The sequence below is a fragment of the Electrophorus electricus genome, chromosome 19 (genome assembly GCF_041902795.1).
Source record: "Electrophorus electricus isolate QZ-2024a chromosome 19, ASM4190279v1, whole genome shotgun sequence".
Lineage (NCBI taxonomy): Eukaryota > Metazoa > Chordata > Actinopteri > Gymnotiformes > Gymnotidae > Electrophorus > Electrophorus electricus.
This window is the reverse complement of record NC_137515.1, coordinates 3,122,501-3,142,500: the sequence shown is the minus strand read 5'-3', so window position 1 is coordinate 3,142,500 and position 20,000 is coordinate 3,122,501. Positions and strand designations below refer to the sequence as shown.

The 20,000-nt window shown below is 50.6% G+C and overlaps 1 protein-coding gene across 10 annotated transcripts in view; it reads left to right on the top strand.

The window, feature by feature from the left end:
• Window positions 1–20,000, top strand: part of myo18aa (myosin XVIIIAa) — a 66,635-nt gene that overhangs the window by 22,049 nt on the left and 24,586 nt on the right. For 3 of the 10 annotated variants that reach the window (XM_081702010.1, XM_081702014.1, XM_081702015.1), the window contains 24 exons: window positions 660–695; window positions 1,652–1,714; window positions 3,150–3,237; window positions 3,469–3,575; window positions 4,727–4,903; window positions 5,435–5,645; window positions 5,896–6,038; window positions 6,120–6,220; window positions 6,339–6,402; window positions 6,518–6,662; window positions 6,864–6,884; window positions 7,563–7,574; window positions 8,051–8,218; window positions 8,748–8,838; window positions 9,625–9,817; window positions 10,718–10,804; window positions 11,297–11,438; window positions 11,550–11,709; window positions 12,163–12,349; window positions 12,444–12,648; window positions 12,743–12,852; window positions 13,936–14,001; window positions 15,369–15,497; window positions 19,352–19,495. In XM_081702010.1, the coding sequence (XP_081558136.1) occupies window positions 660–695; window positions 1,652–1,714; window positions 3,150–3,237; window positions 3,469–3,575; window positions 4,727–4,903; window positions 5,435–5,645; window positions 5,896–6,038; window positions 6,120–6,220; window positions 6,339–6,402; window positions 6,518–6,662; window positions 6,864–6,884; window positions 7,563–7,574; window positions 8,051–8,218; window positions 8,748–8,838; window positions 9,625–9,817; window positions 10,718–10,804; window positions 11,297–11,438; window positions 11,550–11,709; window positions 12,163–12,349; window positions 12,444–12,648; window positions 12,743–12,852; window positions 13,936–14,001; window positions 15,369–15,497; window positions 19,352–19,495 (2,850 nt within the window). The remainder of the gene's footprint in view (window positions 1–659; window positions 696–1,651; window positions 1,715–3,149; window positions 3,238–3,468; window positions 3,576–4,726; window positions 4,904–5,434; window positions 5,646–5,895; window positions 6,039–6,119; window positions 6,221–6,338; window positions 6,403–6,517; window positions 6,663–6,863; window positions 6,885–7,562; window positions 7,575–8,050; window positions 8,219–8,747; window positions 8,839–9,624; window positions 9,818–10,717; window positions 10,805–11,296; window positions 11,439–11,549; window positions 11,710–12,162; window positions 12,350–12,443; window positions 12,649–12,742; window positions 12,853–13,935; window positions 14,002–15,368; window positions 15,498–19,351; window positions 19,496–20,000) is intronic. The other 7 variants (XM_081702013.1, XM_081702011.1, XM_081702019.1 and 4 more) reach the window with 5 other exon arrangements.

Here is a 20,000-nt window from a genome sequence, read left to right as displayed (position 1 = left end):
GGCCGTTCTACCAGTAACGTCTTCGGAATGCAGAGCAGTGGGATTTGTGCCCTGGAACGTTTCAGCCGTGGAATGTGTGTGGAGAGTGCAGTCTGTCTCTCCTATCTAATGCTTTACAGTCATGTGAGGGTTTTTTCCACTGGCCCAGTTTGCACAAATAGATGATTCCGGTCCATTTTCTCCCCCGTCTGTTCCTGTCTCTGCTGTGCTCTTTCCTCCCTGCTGGGAGGTTCCTTTAACCCTCCTCTCCTTCGCCAGGTGCTTTTCACCATTTTCGCTGGTCCTTCCTTTCCAGTTTGCTTGCCTGACAAACGGCGAGGAGGACCTCAGAGTGTGCCAGATGCCCCAAGCGCCCTTCATTTGCCCTAAGTGCCCTTGATTGGCCAAATGTTGCTCTTGGGACACTAACTGAGATCTCAGACTCTAGGAGCTCTCCCTGGGTCCCCTGAGTTCAGCTGGAAACTGAGCACATTCCAGCCTCTGTATTAATGTGTATTGATATTCCTGTACTTATGACTCTCTGTTTGTGTGTGTGTGTGTGTGTGTGTGTGTGTGTGTGTGTGTGTGTGTGTGTGTGTGTGTGTGTGTGTGTGTGTGTGTGTGTGTGTGTGTGTGTGTGTGTCTGTGCTTCTTGGCTCACTGGGCGTGTGGCTGGCTAGCCGCTGCCTCGGCGTGGTATCCCTGCCTCCTCTCAGGTATCTTCTCTCCCTGGTGGACATGCGTGTGGTCTGGCTACACAGTAGGATTTGTTGGCATGTTTGGGTGTTAGAATGCTCACACTCTCTCTCTCTCTCTCTCTCTCTCTCTCTCTCATTCTCTCCACACCCTTCTCTCTCTGCTTTCTGCACCTCTCGCCTGGGGCTCTGCTGTGACCTCTTTGTTCCTACCGCCTATAAACACGTCCTTCCCTCCCCAGGGCTGAGAGTACCCCCTACACTGTGTCGCAACTTGCTAAGACTGGCTTAGAATTTGAATGACAATCTATGACTGGCATAACCCACACCTGTCTTTTTAGCTTTAAGTTAATACTTGTTAGTTAACACAGTGTATGACTGGAAGAAGCTTCTGAATCCGCGCCACACCTAGCGTTTTTCCGAGCTGTTTCATGTCTACGGATGCGTTTGCACCTTTAATGCCGCCTGGCGTCTGCATATTGTATCTGAATAGGATAATCTTCCTGAAAATGTACATTACCCAGCATGCACTGCACCTAGAATGTGACTGAATCAGCCTCTGGAAGTAGACTGTGATTGGTTTTCCATACAGCGTGTTTTTGGATTAGAGAGAAGGCACTTGCCTTCAAGCGCTGATGATGCATCAGTCCAGCAGTGTCACTGGAGCCCCGTAGAAAAAAAAGAAAAAGGAATGACTCTTTATCCCTGCGCAATGACCTTATGCCTGGTCACCCTACCCTGGTATGTGGCTAGCTTAGTTTAACTGGTTCAGTGACTGATTGATTGGATCCGATCATTGTACCCAGAACACAGACAGCAAGGCGTAAACTCAAGGGCGTGATGAGGTGCATTAGCCACAGATGTGTTTTAAATGCTAGGTCTAGATGGAGCCTGTGTTAGGTCTGTGTGTTTGCTTTCCTGTGAGTGACCTTTGTCCTCTTGGTTCGCCCTCCCTCGTTAACCCCGTCTTTCCCCAGGCCAAGGCGGAGGACCCCGTGGCTGTTTTGCAGACAGCCCACGCTGCTGCCTGCCAAGCTAAGGTCTGGCCATGATTATGCCTGATTGAAATGCAGTGCGCTGGCTTGTAGTGTATCAATGCAGAGGGTGTTGGAGGTGCATGTGGCTCCTAAGCCGTGGAATACTGAGAGGAGTGTTTGGATTGGGCGTGGTGACCAACTACTGCTCACAGCGTCATTGGGTTCTCAGAAAGGTGCTATATAAATGCAGCTTCATTCATTCATTCATTCATTCATTCATTCATTCATGTTCAGCCATCTGTTGTGACCTACAAATTATGACGTTTGATGAAGACAGTTCCTCCCTCTCAGTAGTCTGCTACAGTGTGAACCATGCTTGCTGGTAGTCATGTTTGTTTGCTTATTTGTTTCTTTGTTTTCTGGATATGGACTTTGATTTGTCCTCCTAGAAGAGGTGCACTAGTTTGGTGATAAATGCCTGCAGTGGTCACACACTGTGATCTGTATATTGAAGCCTCTGTGTGTATCTCCTCGCTGAGTTTCTTCTCACCTCAGTACATTTCATAAGCATGCGGTTTGTATTTGGTATGGGAGGCTTTTAAGCTGCATGTTCTGTGCTGAACCTCAGAGTTGCATGTGTAGTGGTGATGCTTCCGTGGACCCTGGCGCCCTCTCCTGGCCAGTCGCGAAAACTTCGGCCCAGAAAAGCCAACCGATGCAGATGAAACTGTACTACCACGGAAAGTCTTCTTAGAAGAGTCTTAGCCTTTTAATGGCTGTGCAGCCCAAACCTTTACACAACCGTTTTGACAGAGCCGTCGGCCAGTGGAACGAGTCCTTACAGGCTTCACGCTATCCCTTCACCTGTGACCAGGCCTTGGCAGAGTGCCCCGTTACCAGGAGCGAGGTCTGTCACTCTCCACTGAGTTACATTGTTCTGCTCTCCTCGGCTCAAATTTACGGTGTCATAAATGACTCTTCAACACCGGCCATCTGGAAACTTCACGAGCTGTAATCCAGCACTGCGGATGGAGTTCCTCATCCCGGTATCCCGGTAACTCTCTATCATCGTAGCCGTAGTTGCGCAGAGCAGGCCTCTGGAGGTTATGCAGATCGCTCCTGGGTGAGTGGCGTGTGGCTAAACACTTTCAGCTGCCAAAAGAGGAACAGAAACTGAGTGTGGGACAGTGGTGGTTGATCGTGGGTTTCACTTCGCACACCCAGATCAGCATTCGCCATTTTTGCATGCTTGTATCTGTGTAAGTGTGTACTGTGCACGTTGCCGAGACTTTGGGGTTGATTCCTTAGTGCACCGCAACCGTTCACCGTCCTCCGGAGGTTGGTGGGGGTTGGGGGGGCGTCGGGGGCGACCCCTTCGTACACCGCATTGCCTTGATACAGGAGTGCGGTGCAGTCATGGTGAGTGGGTGAGTGAGGGGCTTCTGGGTGCCTCGGCATTTCGGCTTTGGCTGACGTCCCTCTGTCCTCTTTCCTGCAGGTGAAGACCGAGGACCAGATTGCTGCAGAACAAGCCTGGTACAGCACGGAGAAAGTATGGTTGGTTCACAAAGACGGCTTCTCTTTAGGTTAGTAAATCGGTTTTGAATGCAAAGCCCAGTCTGGGAGGGGGAAGTTGGTGCTGTCTGCCCAGTTTGGCAGCTGGCACACGCGGAGCCTTTAAAACCGATTCAGGGCCTGTTCGCAGCACTTTGTCTTCCCTTACCGATCCAAACCGTCACGCGCTGGCACAGAATGCCACGTGCCACGTTCCTTGCTCCAGCTGCGAGTTGACACGCGCGGCCTGTCCGTTTCCGTAGCGACACAGCAGAAGTCGGAGGAGGGCAGTGTGCCTGAGGGGAAGGTGAAGATCCGGCTGGAGAACGACGGCACGTTGCTGGAGGTGGACGAGGAGGATGTGGAGAAGGTGGGTGATGCGGCTCCCGCATCTTATTCCAGGGATTCTTGAGCCAATCCAGGTTTGTGTTTATTTCCTGGTCTGCAGCCCTTATTGTCCCGCTGCAGGCTTACGGAACTGAACAAAAACTCAGACTGGCTTCAGGTCTCGGAGGACTGGACTGGGAAATTGTGTAACTACAAGCCCTCACACACCTGCGTATGTGTGTCTCTCTCAGATAGCTTCAGCCTATCCGGCTACGCCTGGCATACAGCTAACCCCTCATAAAGAAACAAACAAAGAGACAAACAGGCCTAAATTAACACCTAGGATATTTATATACGCCTGGACTGAAATGAACTCTGCAAATGTTCGTTCAAAGCTGTTTTTTTTTTTTTTTGCTGTGCAAATGTGAAACACCGAGTTATTAGAACGCATCATAGTAGCATGATACAACTTCCTATTTTTCTGTTGTATGTGAACAGAGACGGTAACTTCAAAACAGTTTTAGATGCCGGTGTGTGGGTTTGACCCACAATCAAAAACCGAGAGCCAACGGACACATGACATAACCACACCAGTTTCTGTTGACTGCTGACCTGGTACCTTGCGAGAAACATCGAGACCACGACTGCGTCGTTCACACAGACAAGCACCATCCTGTAGGCGATGCTAGAAGTCCGATTTAGCACCCCAGACGCCGTGCAGAGTGACGGCCACCGACGTGGTAGCAAATGCTGTGAGGAATGTTCTGGAATGCCATCTGCTCGGGACATTCGCGTGTCCACAGCGCCGCATGTTTGACTGCCCTCAGGCCCCCAAATCTGCTGTTTGGCCCATGTTACAGCCAATGACTGCCTTTCCAACACCACATCACATTCACTCCTAGAATTGCTGATTGGTTAGATCACAAGTACTGAGAATCTAACCAATCAGACCAGACTTCTCACAGCCTGGTGCCTAGTGAGTGTAGCTCACCTCTGACAGCTGGTAGTGCAGTGTGGTAGCAGCATCCTCTGCTGGTCATGAGTGGGACTCCCAGGGAACAGACATACTGGCACACTGATATATATATATATATATATATATACATATGTAAGTAGCTAAATTGCTGTACATGGAGCCATAGAAGTGCCTGCGACAGCTTCCGGCCATCTCACGCTGGTTCGTCGGCCCTCCAGGCGAACCCCCCGGCGCTGGATCGCGTGGAGGACCTGGTCATGCTGCCCTACCTCAACGAGTCCAGCGTCATGCACTGCCTTCGCCAGCGCTACGGTGCCAACCTCTTCCACACACACACCGGGCCCAACATGGTGGTCATCAACCCGGTCAGCACGCCGGCCATGTACTCCGAGAAGGTGAGGGGGCTTAGAGAGAGCTTCAGGCAGTACCGCTGGATGGCCACAGGGGGCAGTTTTTCATGCTTTAACCCTCTGGGGTTTAGTGTTATTCTTTCTCATAGTAATTATTAACATATGGCCCTTTGTGTATAGTATTATATATTTTAATATAATGGGATAGTATTATTATGAGCCATTCAACAACAGCAGGGACATGAGCTCAGAGGGTTAGCACACCTAAATCAAGCTACCTGTGTGTTGTTGTTCTTATTATTTACGGGAAAACTGTCTACAAGTGGTGCCATGTCCCTCCAGAAATGCAGCTTAACACCATTGTCTTAAAGGGGAATTTTCTCCAAAATTGTAGTTATTGTAGTTAACAATGAGAAAAGAGTGGGGATTTGTAAGCATAATGTCGTTTGTGTGTTTCTGACTAGCTCATATTGGCTTCGAGTTGTGTAGCTGAACAAATCCAATCCCAGGAAAAGGCACCGCCTCCGCATTTTAATTGGTAGATCGATTGACCCCGCCCTCCCCCTCCCGCCTCAGGTGATGCAGATGTTCAAGGGCTGCCGTCGGGAGGACGTGGCGCCTCACATCTACGGCGTGGCGCAGGCCGCCTATCGCAGGTTGCTGACCACACGCCAGGACCAGGCCATCGCCCTGCTGGGCAGGAGCGGCAGCGGCAAGACCACCAACTGCCAGCACCTGCTGCAGTACCTGGTGTCCGTCGCCGGCAGCAACGGCAAGGTCTACTCAGGTGTGGGGTCGCCGTGGGCGGGGCCGAGGGACCTGGTTGCTAAGTGCCCTTCGTTTAAAGCACGGAGCCGTTAGTTCATTTGTTGCTGATGATACTCGGTGAGTGTAAATCCCTTTCCAAAAAAGGCAGGAAGGATGGCAAGGGTGCACAGCCTCGGCAGCCGCACCCCTGTTCCTGCTCACAGGATTCCTTCGGACAAGATTCTCTGTTCGGCATGTCTGTTTATTTGTTTGTTTGTTTACTTTGCCAGCTGAGAAGTGGCAGGCCGTCTACACCATCCTGGAGGCCTTCGGCAACTGCGGCACCTCCATGAACGCCAACGCCAGTCGCTTCTCCCACCTCGTTTCCCTGGACTTCGACCAGGCGGGGCAGGTGGCCTCGGCTTCCGTTCAGGTAGGAGCGCGTTTGGCCCCGGGCGGCTGTCGGGAGAGGCGCACCTCCCTGACGTCCGCCCTTCTACCGATGTCTCCGCAGACCATGCTCCTGGAGAGGTCGAGGGTCACCCGGCATCCAGAGGCAGAGACCACCTTCAACGTGTTCTACTACTTAATGGCAGGAGCTGACGGCTCTCTGAAGTAAGCCCCGCCCCCCTTCACGGGGTCGTGGTGACTACGGTGCGTTGTAGCCAGGTCTGGAGAAGGCTGGCGCTTCAAGCTCTGTCTCTAAATGCCCGCTGGTGCGTTCTCCCTCCAGGAACGAGCTGCACTTTAACCATTTTGCCGAGACCAGTGCCTTCGGGATAGTGCCTCCGTCCACGGTGAGTGGTCTCCGCTCCCTTAAGCGTGTTTCGTTCCCCATGAAAACACACACACACACACACACACACACACACACACACACACCTACCTGCTTAGTTTTTTTTTGATGCGCAGCCAGAGGACAAGCAGAAAGCAGCCCAACAGTTCACAAAGCTCCAGGCTGCCATGAAGGTGCTGGGTATCTCAGTGGAGGAGCAGAGGGCATGTTGGCAGACCCTGGGGGCGATCTACCACCTCGGGGCTGCAGGGGCCACCAAAGGTATCAACTACACTAACGCCATCGCACACAGTTGTACCGTGGAACTGGGTCAAGTCTTAAAATGCACGAATGACTGCACGGATTTCGAAATATGTTATGATGAATTATGATTACATCTAGAAAAGTGACTAATGTTATATAAATGCATGTTGTGAGTAGCTTGTCTGACATTTGTTTTGTCATTGCCTCCTCGCTGTGCAGTCTCGATCGTAGATGAACGCGGTAATGACCGTAATGTCCTGACGCGCTCTCCGCCACTCCTGCGCGTGTCCCGCTGTTCCTACTTCCTTTTACTCTTGAGTTTGGAATGCTCCCGTCCTGTCTTTCCTTGGTGTGCACAGAAAATAAAGAACCCAACTCCGCTTCTTAAACAGTGTAATCGTATGCATGTTGCTAGATACAGCTGCCGATTTTTTAAACCTGCATTCTCAATTCCGACCACTAAGTGGCGGCAAAGTGATTTGCTAGGCGGTCGGCCAACGCTGGAGACCCATGTGGCTCGTAAAAGCAGCTTCTGTCTGGAAGGGTGATGAGGGGTTAATAAATGTGGGCGCTAATGACTGGATTTGACATCAAGCAAGCATGTTGATCACACTTCTCTGCTGAGCTTTTTATAATGGTTTGGCTAATAGCCATTCTGTATTTAGAATTAGGCTTATATTCTTCCCTCAACTCAACTGCATGTGTTACTGCAACATATGTGGGAGGTGTGTGTGTGTGTGTGTGTGTGTGTGTGTGTCTTTTGTGCACGCATGCTAGTGTGAACCTGATGACCTCTTCTCCATGCTTTGTTTCCCTCCAGTAGAACTCCCGTGTGCCGTGTTCTTCAGGTGTGTTGTTCTAACCTTTTTGTTTTCACTCACACGCTGATCGTGCATGCTGGTCCCCATCGTAACCCAGAGTCTGACGAAGGTAAAAACTCTTGTGTATATTTACTCTTTGTGATTGTGTGTGTGTGTGTATGCGTGTGTATGCGTGTGTGTGTGTGTGTGTGGAGTTTGTCAGTTTTTTTGTGGCTAGTGTAGTTTTGTCATTAGCATTTTAATGCAGTTCCCTGACTGCGCCCCCTGCTCCTTCATTCACCCTTGCTAGCTCTGTGGCAGGAAGAGTAATGGTCAACATGCCTCCCTCTGATGTTCCTCCTCTTAAGAAACCATGTGGGGAAATATCAAAAGTTCCATCAAATAACAGACTGTTTGATGGCGAGGCTGAGCATGACCAAAGCGCTGTTGTGCATTCTGAGAACAATAGCCAACAGCTGGGCATCGATACTTTGTGTGAATAGATCAGTGAAGCGAACAGAACAGCCGTAAGCCCGAAACGTGATGTGTAGAGTGCAGCGTGGTGGCTGCGATGGCGTGATAAGGTGGCGTTTTGTCCTCCCTCAGCCGGCCGTAGGCAGTTTGCGAGGCACGAATGGGGTCAGAAGGCCTCCTACCTCCTGGGCTGCACCCTGGAAGAGCTCTCCTCCTCCATCTTCAAACCCCAGGCCAGGGGCTCGCTCCCACGTACCTCCAGCCTCCGCCCGGGGCCCGAAGAGCCGGCGGACACCTCAGGTACCCCGAACCGCCCGTCGCCAACTTCGTTCTCATGTTCACTCGGGGGAAAAAGGTCATTTGTGAGTGCACCGGCACACTGCTGGTGAGATGAGACGTGGCGGAGACGTGGTGGAGACGTGGCGGAGATTGCTTGCGGGACATTTACAGGACTGCCTGTTTACTCTCCACCCATCTCTCCCTTCACTGTTTCTTCTCCCTGACCCCCCCCCCCCCAACTCCCCATTGCTCGGGGCTACGCTCCCTCGGCCTCCAGTCCAGGCGTAATTGCAGCAGAGCTGAGTGCAGGTAAAATAACGACGGTGGAGGGAACAGATCAAAGAGATGTCTCTCCTGCTACAGAGGCATCTCGCTCTCCTCCAGTTTGATCTCGGGGTTAACGTTCTGCTCACCCCTTTTTTGCTTACACTGCCGTGTTTACCAGCCTCTCTGCTGCCTTGCACACAACTCGATGCTGAATAGTTTGAAAAATGAAATGTGTGTGTGTGTGTGTGTGTGTGTGTGTGTGTGTGTGTGTTACTGTCTGCAGGGTTCAAGGCCACTGCTGTGGAGTGTTTGGAGGCAATGGCTTCAGGTTTATATTCGGAAGTCTTTACACTGCTCATCTCTCTCATAAACAGGTGAGTCCTCACACAGGGCACCAAGGTCTGGGCCTGAGTCTCTAGGAAACAACGATGATCTGATAATGTTGTGGCAGAGTGAAGCCTGTACTGTGCAGTGGTCATGAATTTGTCTGTTTCCCTTAGCTTCACAACTAAAGCAAGCTAAATGGTGTACAGCATTTACTTCTCACGAGTCTATTACATCATACGCGTAACTGTGAGAGATGCCAGCTAATGTTTAATATCCGGAAACATAAACATTGGATTTGGTGATGTTGCCCCTGTTCATTAAAAGGATTTAACAACACCAAGTTTAAAAAGCATTGTTTCTTCTGACCACTTTACAAAAAAACCCTCTGTGTTCCATGTTTAAAAGTTGAAGGAGTAAGAGTGTTTTGAAGAACTGGAAGTACATCATGAAAATTATAATGAAAACATGGCAACAGTGAAGCAGTGCAAAGGTTAAAGGTTACCGGATGTGCAGTACCAGATCAACACGTATCTGGCAACATGGTTTATTATTGTACAGTATGGACATCACAAAAACTTTGACCCTGATTATGATCTTGACAATGTCTTGGATGTTATTTCTTTGAAAAGCAATATCAGAAACCCCCCCCTCTCTCTCTCTCTCACTCTCTCTCTCTCTCTCTCTCTCTCCCTCTCTCTCACACCCTCTCTCTCTTTCTCCCTCGCTCTCTCTCTCTCTCTCTCTCTCCCTCTCTCTCTCTCTCTCACACCCTCCCTCTCTCCCTCTCTCTCCCTCTCTCTCCCTCTCTCTCTCTCTCTCTCTCTCTCTCACAGAGCACTGAAGTCCAGTCAGCACTCTTTATGCTCGATACTGATTGTGGACACACCAGGCTTCCAAAACCCCCGTCAGGCCAGCAGTGAGAGAGGTGCTGTCTTCGAGGAGCTCTGTCACAATTACGCACAGGAGCGTCTGCAGGAGCTCTTCCACGAGCGTACATTTGTACAAGAGCTGGAGCGATACAAAGAGGTACACACACACACACACAAGCTTATACCCCGCTAAGAGACCAAATACAGCACTAAGTTCCTTTGTCGATTACGTCAGTCTGTCCAATCAGACCTGCACTTTCCTTCTGTGCTAAATCATTGCTTCCTTGTAAAAGACTTCACTTTCTCTCAGAATCAATACAAACACTCATGTCCCCGTTGTTCCATCCGAGACGTCCCCTGGCCCAGTGCTGATCACTGGCGCGGCATAGTAGGCTCAGTCTTGGTGACAGGCAGACGTGCTCAGGGGCTAAGCTCCTCCGTCCACCACCTGCTGGATCCATATCCACGCCCCTGCTGGGGCGGCTTCTGGAAAGCTCCACACGGCTCCTGAGACTGTGGAGGATCCGGGCCTCAGCTGGGCTACCTCGAAAGAACTGATCTAGAGAGAGAGAATGAGAGAGAGGGAGAGAAAAGGATTCATAAGAGGCTATGAAACACACACTCACACACACACACACACACACACACACACACACACATCCGGGTGCTGCTTGTTGTCAAAACGCCATTGATGCCTGCCTCTGTCAACAGCTATTCTTTTAAGGGTGTGTGGAATACACTGAGCTGCTCGACAGTTATATTGCCTTTCTGTCCTTTCTAAGTGTTGGTAAATTATACATCACAGTGCTAAAAGCCCTATTACTCAAAAGTTGACACAGCTATCTTCAGGTCTCTAAATTCAGTTGTACAACCAAATGTACAACCGGATCTTCTCGCAGGCATCCGGCCAATCACTTTATCTCGTCTGCTTTCTGTTTTGTCTAGGAAGTTTTATATATAGCCCTTTTTTTGTCTGCTCCCAAAACGTCCAAGAAATGTTTTGTTCTGTATTCCGGAAAGTGAACGTGTCCTGTTGCTGACCTCTGTCCCCATGTAGGAGAACATAGACCTGGTCCTGGACGACATGGACCCCAGACCCTCGCTGTCTGTTGCAGTGGTGGACCAGGCTTCCAGTCAGACCCTGGTAAGCGCTCAGGTGGGCATTTATTTGTCCGCCCTCCCTGAAGGCTGAGTGCCATGTGTGAGGAAGGAGCAGTGGTAGTGTTTCATCGTCCCGCGGCTCCCCCGCGTATGTTGTGTGAAGGCCGGGAGCGGAATTGGGGCCCACCGCTGCTGTATATTCATCGCCCGCTGCGTTTGGGTAGCACAAGAACGGCTCTTGGCTGAGACTCCTGCAGAGAAGAACTTTGGCTTGAAAGGGACTTGCTTGGGGGGGGGGGGTCCGCAGTAGACTGGGGGTCTTACTGGGTTGCTGTGGCAGTGACTATTTGGCAATTGGAGGTAGCAGTGCTAACTGTGGAAGAGCTGTAATGTACATGTGGTCGGTAGAGCGTGGTTGAGTCTGCTAGGTCCTGTATGATTTGCGGGTTCTGACAGGTGTGTGTGTGTGTGTGTGTGTGTGTGTGTGTGTGTGTGTGTGTGTGTGTGTGTGTGTGTGTGTGTGTGTGTGTGTTAGATTCGGACCCCAGCGAGGACAGACGAGGCCAGAGGGCTCCTCTGGCTGATGGAGGAGGAAGCGCTACAACCAGGAGGATCAGAGGACACACTGTTGGATAGGCTGTTTAGCTACTACGGCCCTGCAGAGGGAGAGAGCAAAGGTCTCTCTCTCACACACTCTCTCACACACACACACACACACACACACACACACACACACACACACACACACTCACCTACTTTGAGGTGATGGATGTCTGCTTTGACTGCAGGCCACACACTGCTGTTGAGGAGTGAGAGGTCGCAGCACTTCCTGCTCGGCCACAGCCACGGCACCAACTGGGTGGAGTACGACGCACGTGGTTGGCTGAGCCACGCCAAGCAGAACCCCGCCTCCCAGAATGCAGCCAATCTACTGCAGAATTCCCAGAAGTAAGACGCGTCTCACGCACTCGGCCTCGTACACCTGATCCACACGCTAATGCCGTAATCTCAATCCCAGTCCTTAAACACCGGATAATGTACCTTCCTTGTTTTTATCGCTAAAGGAGATGGGATGTACAGAAAAGGTTAGATTATAGAGTAAATATAATTTTTTGCCCCAAAAGTATGAGCACCCACAAAACAACAGAATACACACGCAGCAGGGTCAAATAAAACCCACATGACAGCTCGTCCCCCATCCTCACCCACAGGCTGCTCTGGTACTGGATTATCTAGGCTACTCTGGTCCGGGCTAATTCAGGCTACTCTGGCGCTGGCTAATCCAGGCTCCTCTAGCGCTGGCTAATTCAGGCTACTCTGGCGCTAGCTAATCCAGGCTCCTCTAGCGCTGGCTAATTCAGGCTACTCTGGCGCTGGCTAATCCAGGCTACTCTCGTACAGAAAGAACATCAGCGGCCTGTTCGCGGGCCGCACAGGAAGCTCCTTGGTGCTGTCGGGCTCCATCGCCGGCCTGGAGGGCGGGTCCCAGCTGGCCCTGCGCCGGGCCACCAGCATGAGGAAGACCTTCAACACAGGCGTGGCAGCCGTGAAGAAGAAGTCCCTCTCCATCCAGATCAAGCTCCAAGTGGTGAGACCTTTTCTCCCGAGATCCAGATTTCTGCTGGTCAGGCCTTGGTGGCTTTGCCGGGCAGGTCTAGTCCACCGTCCTGCTTCTCTCTCAGGACGCCCTGCTGGACACCGTCAGGAAGGCCAGGGTTCACTTCGTGCACTGCCTGCTGCCCAAGGCGGATGCTGTTCGGGGAACGGGCTCTCCAGAAGCTCAGGCGGAGAGCGGCGACCTGGCCCTGACGCAGCTGGACGTGGCCCTGCTGAGGGCCCAGTTCCGCGGCTCCCAGCTGCTGGATGCCCTACGCATCTACAGGCAAGGTAAGGAGGCCAAGCCCCCCGCCAGCTCACCGGCCTTCAGACGGGCGATCCTTTCCTCTGCCACCACCACTCACCCGTGCGTCCTCTTTCCCAGGTTATCCAGACCACATGGTCTTCTCCGAGTTCCGCCGCCGTTTCGACGTCCTGGCCCCGCACCTGACCAAGAAGCTCGGCCGCAACTACATCGTGAAGGATGAGAAGCGGGTAAGCGGGCACGCTCCTCCGGCCGGTGCCTGTCGGAGCGCTCAGCCTATACCACTCTCCTGTCCGTCTCTTCCAGCATGATGGAAAGATAAATGCTGCACCCTGTGATCACTTAATCAAACCTGCCCAGCAACCCAAATCAATAAGGAGCACGAGCTGGAGAAACACATTAATTGTGCCGCGGCTCAGGGCTCAGAAAACAGCCCAAAACTTATTGCAATGATCAACTATGAAAAATGGAGCTGCCATTCAGAAAACTTTTTAGCTGCCCTGGCCCTAATGATCTTTCACGGGCCATGGGCGTATTTGAAATGTCCCCAGTTTGCGCAAAGACCCGTTTTTTCACGGCCGGAGAGACATGGGGTATTCCTCGTCCCCTCGTCCCTGTTTCTCTTTTTTTTTTCTCCTTCATCCTCTGTCTTTTTCTTTTTTTTTTTTTGTCCTGGTGAGATGTGCAGAAGGGAAGGTCAATTGTGTTTGAATTCCCCGGGGAGAGAGTGTTGTGGAACTCAAATGGTGGGAAGAATGCAGAAACGCTGGCCTGGGCACAGCAGAGCCGGCCCTAAAACCAGAGGTGCAGGTTTCCCCTGTGCCAGCGTTTCGCTGACGGGTTTCTCTGGAAACAGGCTAGAACAATGGCCCCTTAGTGCCGTGGGCCGCCGCCACCCCCTGCTCCAGTGTAAACTAGATGGGGCCATTTTGCTTGGGTTCTCAAGACCTGTCCTCACCAGAGAGAGAGTGAAAGATAGAGAGGGAGGGAAATCTGAGCGTTCGCGGGGCTGTTTTCACTCAGTGACACCAGTAGGACATTTGGGGGGGCCGCGAGGTATCCGAGTTGCTGGACAAGCCGCCCTGGTCAGTTTTTGTGTTGTTTTTGTTTATTTACACCTGCGCCATCGTTTAAAAAAATGTGGTGTTTGCATGGCGCAGGTGTTTCTTTAGGCAAATTACAATGCAGTGGAAATTGAACATAAAATGATACCCTTTTTACGCGTGTGTGCCTGCGTGTGCGTGTGTGTGTGTGTGTGTGCCTGCGTGCGTGCGTGTGTGTGTGCCTGCATGTGCGTGCGTGTGAATCTGCAGGCTGTTGAAGAGCTGCTGGAGTCTCTGGAGCTGGAGAAGAGCAGCTATCACATGGGTCTGAGCAGGGTGAGTTCCTCCTGGTCCAGACACGACACCCCCAGCCGAGCTTGCCACAGCAGCAGAGCGAAACCATGCCGATCCAAGCATGGCAAAACGACCCGGACGAAACAAGTTAACGCTACTCTCCTAAAATCTTTTTTTTTAAAAGATATTGGCAAATCAGTGAGATTCCTCTCAGTAAGCTGAGGCTCCTCTCTCTACTCCTCTCTGCTGGAGAGAGCCCTTTACCAGCCGGCTCTGTTCTCCTCCCAGCTGGTAACTCTCACTGCCTCCATTACGGGTTTTGCAGGAGAAACTTGGCGTCCTTCACCCAGACACGGGCGCCATAATTGGCTCCCCTTTGTGCTGTGGGAAACGTCCGGCCGATGACTGGCAGGTGACAGGCGCCATGCTGCCACCGGTCTGCTAATCTCAGAATAAGTAGAGGCTGCTCAGTGGCTTGCCAGTCCCGTCAGCTGGAGAGGCACCGGGGCCCGTCGGGAGAAACCACCGGCCCGTAAACAAGATCCTGTTCCTTCTGCCAATGTGGATTTACTGAACTATTTTCTAACACTGGAACAGAGGGGAACTGTTCTCAGACAGCAGAGGTTTGTCCTCGGGCTGCGGAGGCAGGCTGAACCGTTCGGGGTTACTCCGAAAGCCCTCGGAACGCGACCTAGCAATGGCGCAGTCCCCAAATCTTCTGCCGTGAGCACTGGGGCTGCTGAAATCACAGTGATACGCTCACTTGCGTTGAGAGATGCGCTGGCAATGGACATTCACAAGCTCATCGAGTCACTTGTTTTGTTCAGGTTTGCTACCTGCTGTTGCCTGAAAAAAATCAGCTGGTTGGTCTCTAATCTCTGAAGTCTGATCTGATCCGGAGTTTTCTCCCTGGTTCCCTGCCTTCTTGTTGTCAGTCTTGTGTGTTCTTTGTTTTTTTTCCCGTATTTGGTCTGTTGGTTAATAATAGTAGAAGTCCTGCATAGTACTAGACACCTTTATTCTTAGCAGAAAATTCTCTCAGCAGGTATCTTTCTTCATTTTTTATGAAAATATAGACCTTCAGTATGTTTAAACAAACAACAAAAAAAGCTGTAAAATATCTGTAAATAGTGTTCCGACAACAAATTAGGGTAATTGTCCTCCAGTATATGCTAAAATATTTCACACAAATATTTTCTATCCCTCTGCTGACAGGTGCTACAAGCAGTGGATAACGCGTGTGTGCGCGTGTGTGCGCGTGTGTGTGCGTGTGTGTGCGCGCGTGTGTGCGCGCGTGTGTGTGCGCGTGTGTGTGTGCGCGTATGTGTGTGCGCGTATGTGTGTGCGCGTATGTGTGTGTGTGCGTGTGTGTGTGTGCGTATGTGTGCGTGCGTGCGTGTGTGTGTTAGCTCTTCTTCAGGGCAGGGACTTTGGCAAAACTTGAAGAACTGAGGGATGACCAGACCAGACAGAACATCACGCTGTTCCAGGCTAGTTGCCGTGGCTACCTGGCTCGTCAGGCCTTTAAGAAGAGGAAGGTACGCATCAATGCGCCACCCGATTCGTTTCAGAGCGAAAAACTATTTTCGATAAGCGAAGGCACTTTTATGGTGCTACACAGCAAGGGAGTTGCACGGGGGCCGGAAGGTGTCCAGGCCCCTCCCCAGCTTTGCGAGCCTGATATGTTCACCATCCCTCTGGATTAACACACATGCACTTCAATCATGGCCTGATTGGCCAGCCTGCCAAACCAGGGAGACCCTGAACCCCACTTACTCATCACTCACCTGGCTGAGCGCTTCAAATCGACCTTCCCGCCTCGGCCACCGTTCCGTGAACCTTTTGGCTTCGGCTGAGCACACTGCAGCAACGCTGTCCAGACGGCCACTCCAAAATCAGCGTTGGGGACGCAGATGTGTCCACGCCTCTGAGCGTGGACACGCAGGCTGCACTCTCGCTGATTGTGTCCATAGCCTGAGGGTTGTGATGGCCCTGTGACCTTGTTCGGATGTCTTGCTGGCATCAGGCGAGTGGAGTGTGTCTGTCAGGAACTGCTGGAGCTTTGTTTTTGCCTGCTTAGCTTTTTTTTAAAGCTGCTGGTAACATCCACAGGAGTGCGTTTCTTGAACAACCAAGCAGACGTGTTTTGCACAAAAGCACAAAAGCGCGTTCTAAAGGCTTTATGGGACAAGACATGGCTAATAAACAAACAAACAATTATTTGTTTGTATAGCATTTTTAAAACACAGTTTACATAAATAAAGATAATAAAACATACATTAAAAGAAAAATGGATATAAAAGTAAATAAAAGGAAATTTAAAATAACAAGCAGTAAGAGACAGAAAGGCACCACATTACCCACATCATAAAAGTGCAACTGCAGCGAAGTGTGCCACTTAAAATTTAAAAAACAGAATTTAAAAAAATAATCAAAGTACAGAAGCACCCGAGTGCATAGAAGTTTGAGGCCTTACAGAGCAAGGTCTTAACTTTCCTCCTGAAGTGATTTATATCACTGTGAATCCTGCGTTTAAAGCTTAGTTCAGAGTCAAACGTGACGCCGAGGTTCCTGGTAGGATGTTGATGCTTAACTGATGGGTCTCCAGATATTTTATTTGCACCATTGCATCCAAGACTGTTCCCAATGTTGATAAACACTGTTTTTCATCATTGAATTGCAGGGAATTATGATGTCTTATAGACGGTTAAAAATCAAATCAGTGGGCCCCTGGGGTCGGGCCTGGGGCCGCATAACTGATGACTCACCAATGGAAACGTGTGAAGATTAAAGACTGCTGGTCCCAAAGTCAAGCCCTGAGGGACATCACATTATAACACAAAGTGTGACGTAGTAATCACAACTGGTCTGATATGACTGGGACTAGTTCAGACCAACCAATTCTCTTAGACTGTTAACAGTATACAGGGGTGTACTGTGTCACATGCAGCACCGAGGTTAAGAAGAACCAGTATAGACAGGTTACTGGTGGCACAGTTTAGCCTAAAAACTGTCAGGATTTATAAGTTGAAACAAAACAATGGAAACTTTGAAATCTGAGAACACAGCAGACTGCATAGTTATCTGAGACCACAGCGAACTGCACAGTTATGAGACCACAGCGAACTGCACAGTTATCAGAGAACACAACGGACGGCACAGTTATCTGTCCGCAGCACGTGGTGCATCAGGGGAGCCCGGCCACTGTGCCCTGGCACTCGGGGAAACTTCTTTGTCTGCGTTTTGGGTATTTCGCTCCCTGGTTAACGAAATATCAATTCTGTTTTCTCCCCGCCGTGGCAGTATGCAAGTGGCTTTTGAGTAATATGCACGGAGTTGACCGGAGAGAGACGCAGTCCGTGCAGGGGCCATTCTTCACAGAGGCCGACCTGGGCAGCTTTTTCACAGGTATCGGGAAGGCTGGGATTTAAGGATGCAGGGGAGGAGGCATTTCCATTACAGTGATGGATGCTTCTCCCCTGGCTAAAGGTCTGTGCGTAATAAGAGATGAGCGCGTATTGTTTATTGCTCCAGATAGGCGTGACGTGCTTGACCTTAGCTAGCTGCGCTGTACGTCTGACTGCAGATGCACAGTCCTAAATAAAGGAACCAATCACGTAAGGTGTTGTGTAGCAGAGGGAGGCTGTGTGGATAAAAATGCCTGGACTGCAGGAACACAGGAGGTCTTAAGTATTAGATGGGTAAAACTGAAGCTCTCAGGCTCTTAAAGGAATTGCACTTGGTGGGGGGGGGGGGTCGGTTTCGCACTTTCTGATTCAAGCAGTTTGTTCTCAGACGCAGGGTTAGCAAGTCAGAGTGTCGGCTGCTCCTTAAATGTGTTGTGATGGTTATTTTGTTATTTTACAAAATAAAAGCCAAATGTGGAGGTTGAGTTTTACTGAAATGCTAACGGGGGTGACTGCGCGATGGTCCGTCTGCTTGGCTGCACCTTCCAGCTAATAAATGTTATAAATTGGTGAATATGTTGACCAAACATTTTTTTTAAATGTCCCTGTTGAAGTTTGATGCACCTTCTCCAGACGTCCATGGTCATGTTGGCGAGTGTATGGTGGTTTTCCCACTTTAGGCCACTTCAACTTCCACAACAACCAAGCCTTACTATCTGTCAGTCTGTGCCGTGTCCTGGAGATGATCCCAAACTCAATTCAAATCCCAAAGTCAGGACCTGATTAGGAAATGAAAAACTATTTGTGGTGATTTTTTATAAATGTTTTATTTCTCTTAGTGCTGTAACTGCACATTGTGGGTTTTTTTTTTTTTTTTTTTTTAAATAATTGCCTTTCTGTCTTGGATTCAGTTAATAAAAACCTTGTCGTGAGATGTACAAAGAACCATTGTGCTTCTCTGAAGTGCGATGCATTAGCGACTCTCCAGACGCCTCGTGTTCGGAGAGGCAGCGGTGTGCATGTTTGTGGTGCTGTTTGTTCTTCTGCCTTTGTTCCTGGTGGCAGGTGGAGGAAGGAGGGGCTGTTTTCCTTGAACCCCAAAATCTGTCAGGGCCCCCTAACTGTTCCTGGCCACGTTGGGCAGAGGAAGCGCATGCGCTCACACAGGAGCCCTGTGGTGATCAGCAGGAGCAGGTGGCGGTCATTAGGGCCCGTGTGTGTGGTGGAGCATCTGTCTCCCGGACAACCACATCCACCCCCACGATCCATAACTGTCCCTCCGAGTCGTCCGGGTGGATGTCTTTTGTCTGACTGTAGTTCGTTGCCCAAAGTGTTGAGCTAAAGTCTGTTAAAGTGGATCGCTTTTGAGTATGACAAATGTATGGGTGGGTGGGGTTGTATAAAAAATCTCACACCAGCCTTTTGGCCAAAGAGGCTGCCATCGGGACAAAGTCCACTTGACGTTTAGCAATGTGTTGCTTTAATTGGGTTTTCATGGCCGAGCACAACTAGCATGTAAATGTGGGAGAATCTTTAGCTGTCTGCCAAGGAGCACTCATGTTTGATATAATCAGAAGAGCTCCAAGCCTTTGTGGTGTCCTGCTGAAAAGATGATGGATTTTGTTGGCTAGTTGTTACGGTGTAGTCTGAAAAACACATGCACAGAGAACCCAATACGTACACAGAAACCCGTTAAGTGCACGCCTCATAAAGTCTTTCCATTGCATTTCGGTTTTTGTTTTGACATGGCGTTTTCATTTCGGACTAGTTTGGTAGATTTAAAGGGTGCTTTGACCTTTAACTGTTCTGCCCAAATGTCTTGTTTAAAAAGAGCTTGCACATATTATTGTATCTACAGTGTAGCCTTTCCGGTTCTGTGAACAGTGTATGCTTTGCAGCGTGTTAGAGTAGAATGAGCATCTCGGTCAGGCCATCAGCTACACATCCACCCACGGGTTCCCCCCCCCCCCTCTCTTTGCCTGCAGGTCCAGGACCTGGCCATCCGCTGCATCCAGAAGAACATCAAGAAGAACCGCGGCGTGAAGAACTGGCCCTGGTGGAAGCTCTTCACCACCGTGCGGCCTCTCGTCGAGGTGCAGCTCACCGAGGAGCAGATCCACGGCAAAGATGTGAGTCTGTCTGACCATCTCCGTTATTCTTCCTGCACTATCCTCACTCTCTACAGCAGTGGGGCTCTCGCAAGCTTCTTTCAAACTGCTTGCCTGGCAGACGCTGAGATTCAGATGCTCCACCGCCTGCTTTCAAGGCCACGTGCTTTGGGGTTAAAGGCTTTCGCCTCAAATTAGGCTGAGGGTGGAAGGTGGCGCATCGATTCCATCTATCCTGGTGTTCCAATCCCAATCCCAATCCCAGGCTCACAGATGCTTGGGTTCGAACATCCCTGCGTAGGCGTCGATGTTAGCGGGCCTCCACCATGGCATGCTCCTCTGAAGGTGGGAGCAGGTACTTTGATCTGGTCAGGCTTATCTGTCACAGTTAATCGCTCTGCCTCCGAGCAAAGAGAGGTCAGAGGTTGCGCGTGACTTCTTCACACGCTGCGTCCACCTTCGTACGGGCCTTGACCAGCTTGGTGCGCTGTTGTTTTGAGCTGTGACGTGAGCTTTCTGGAACGGC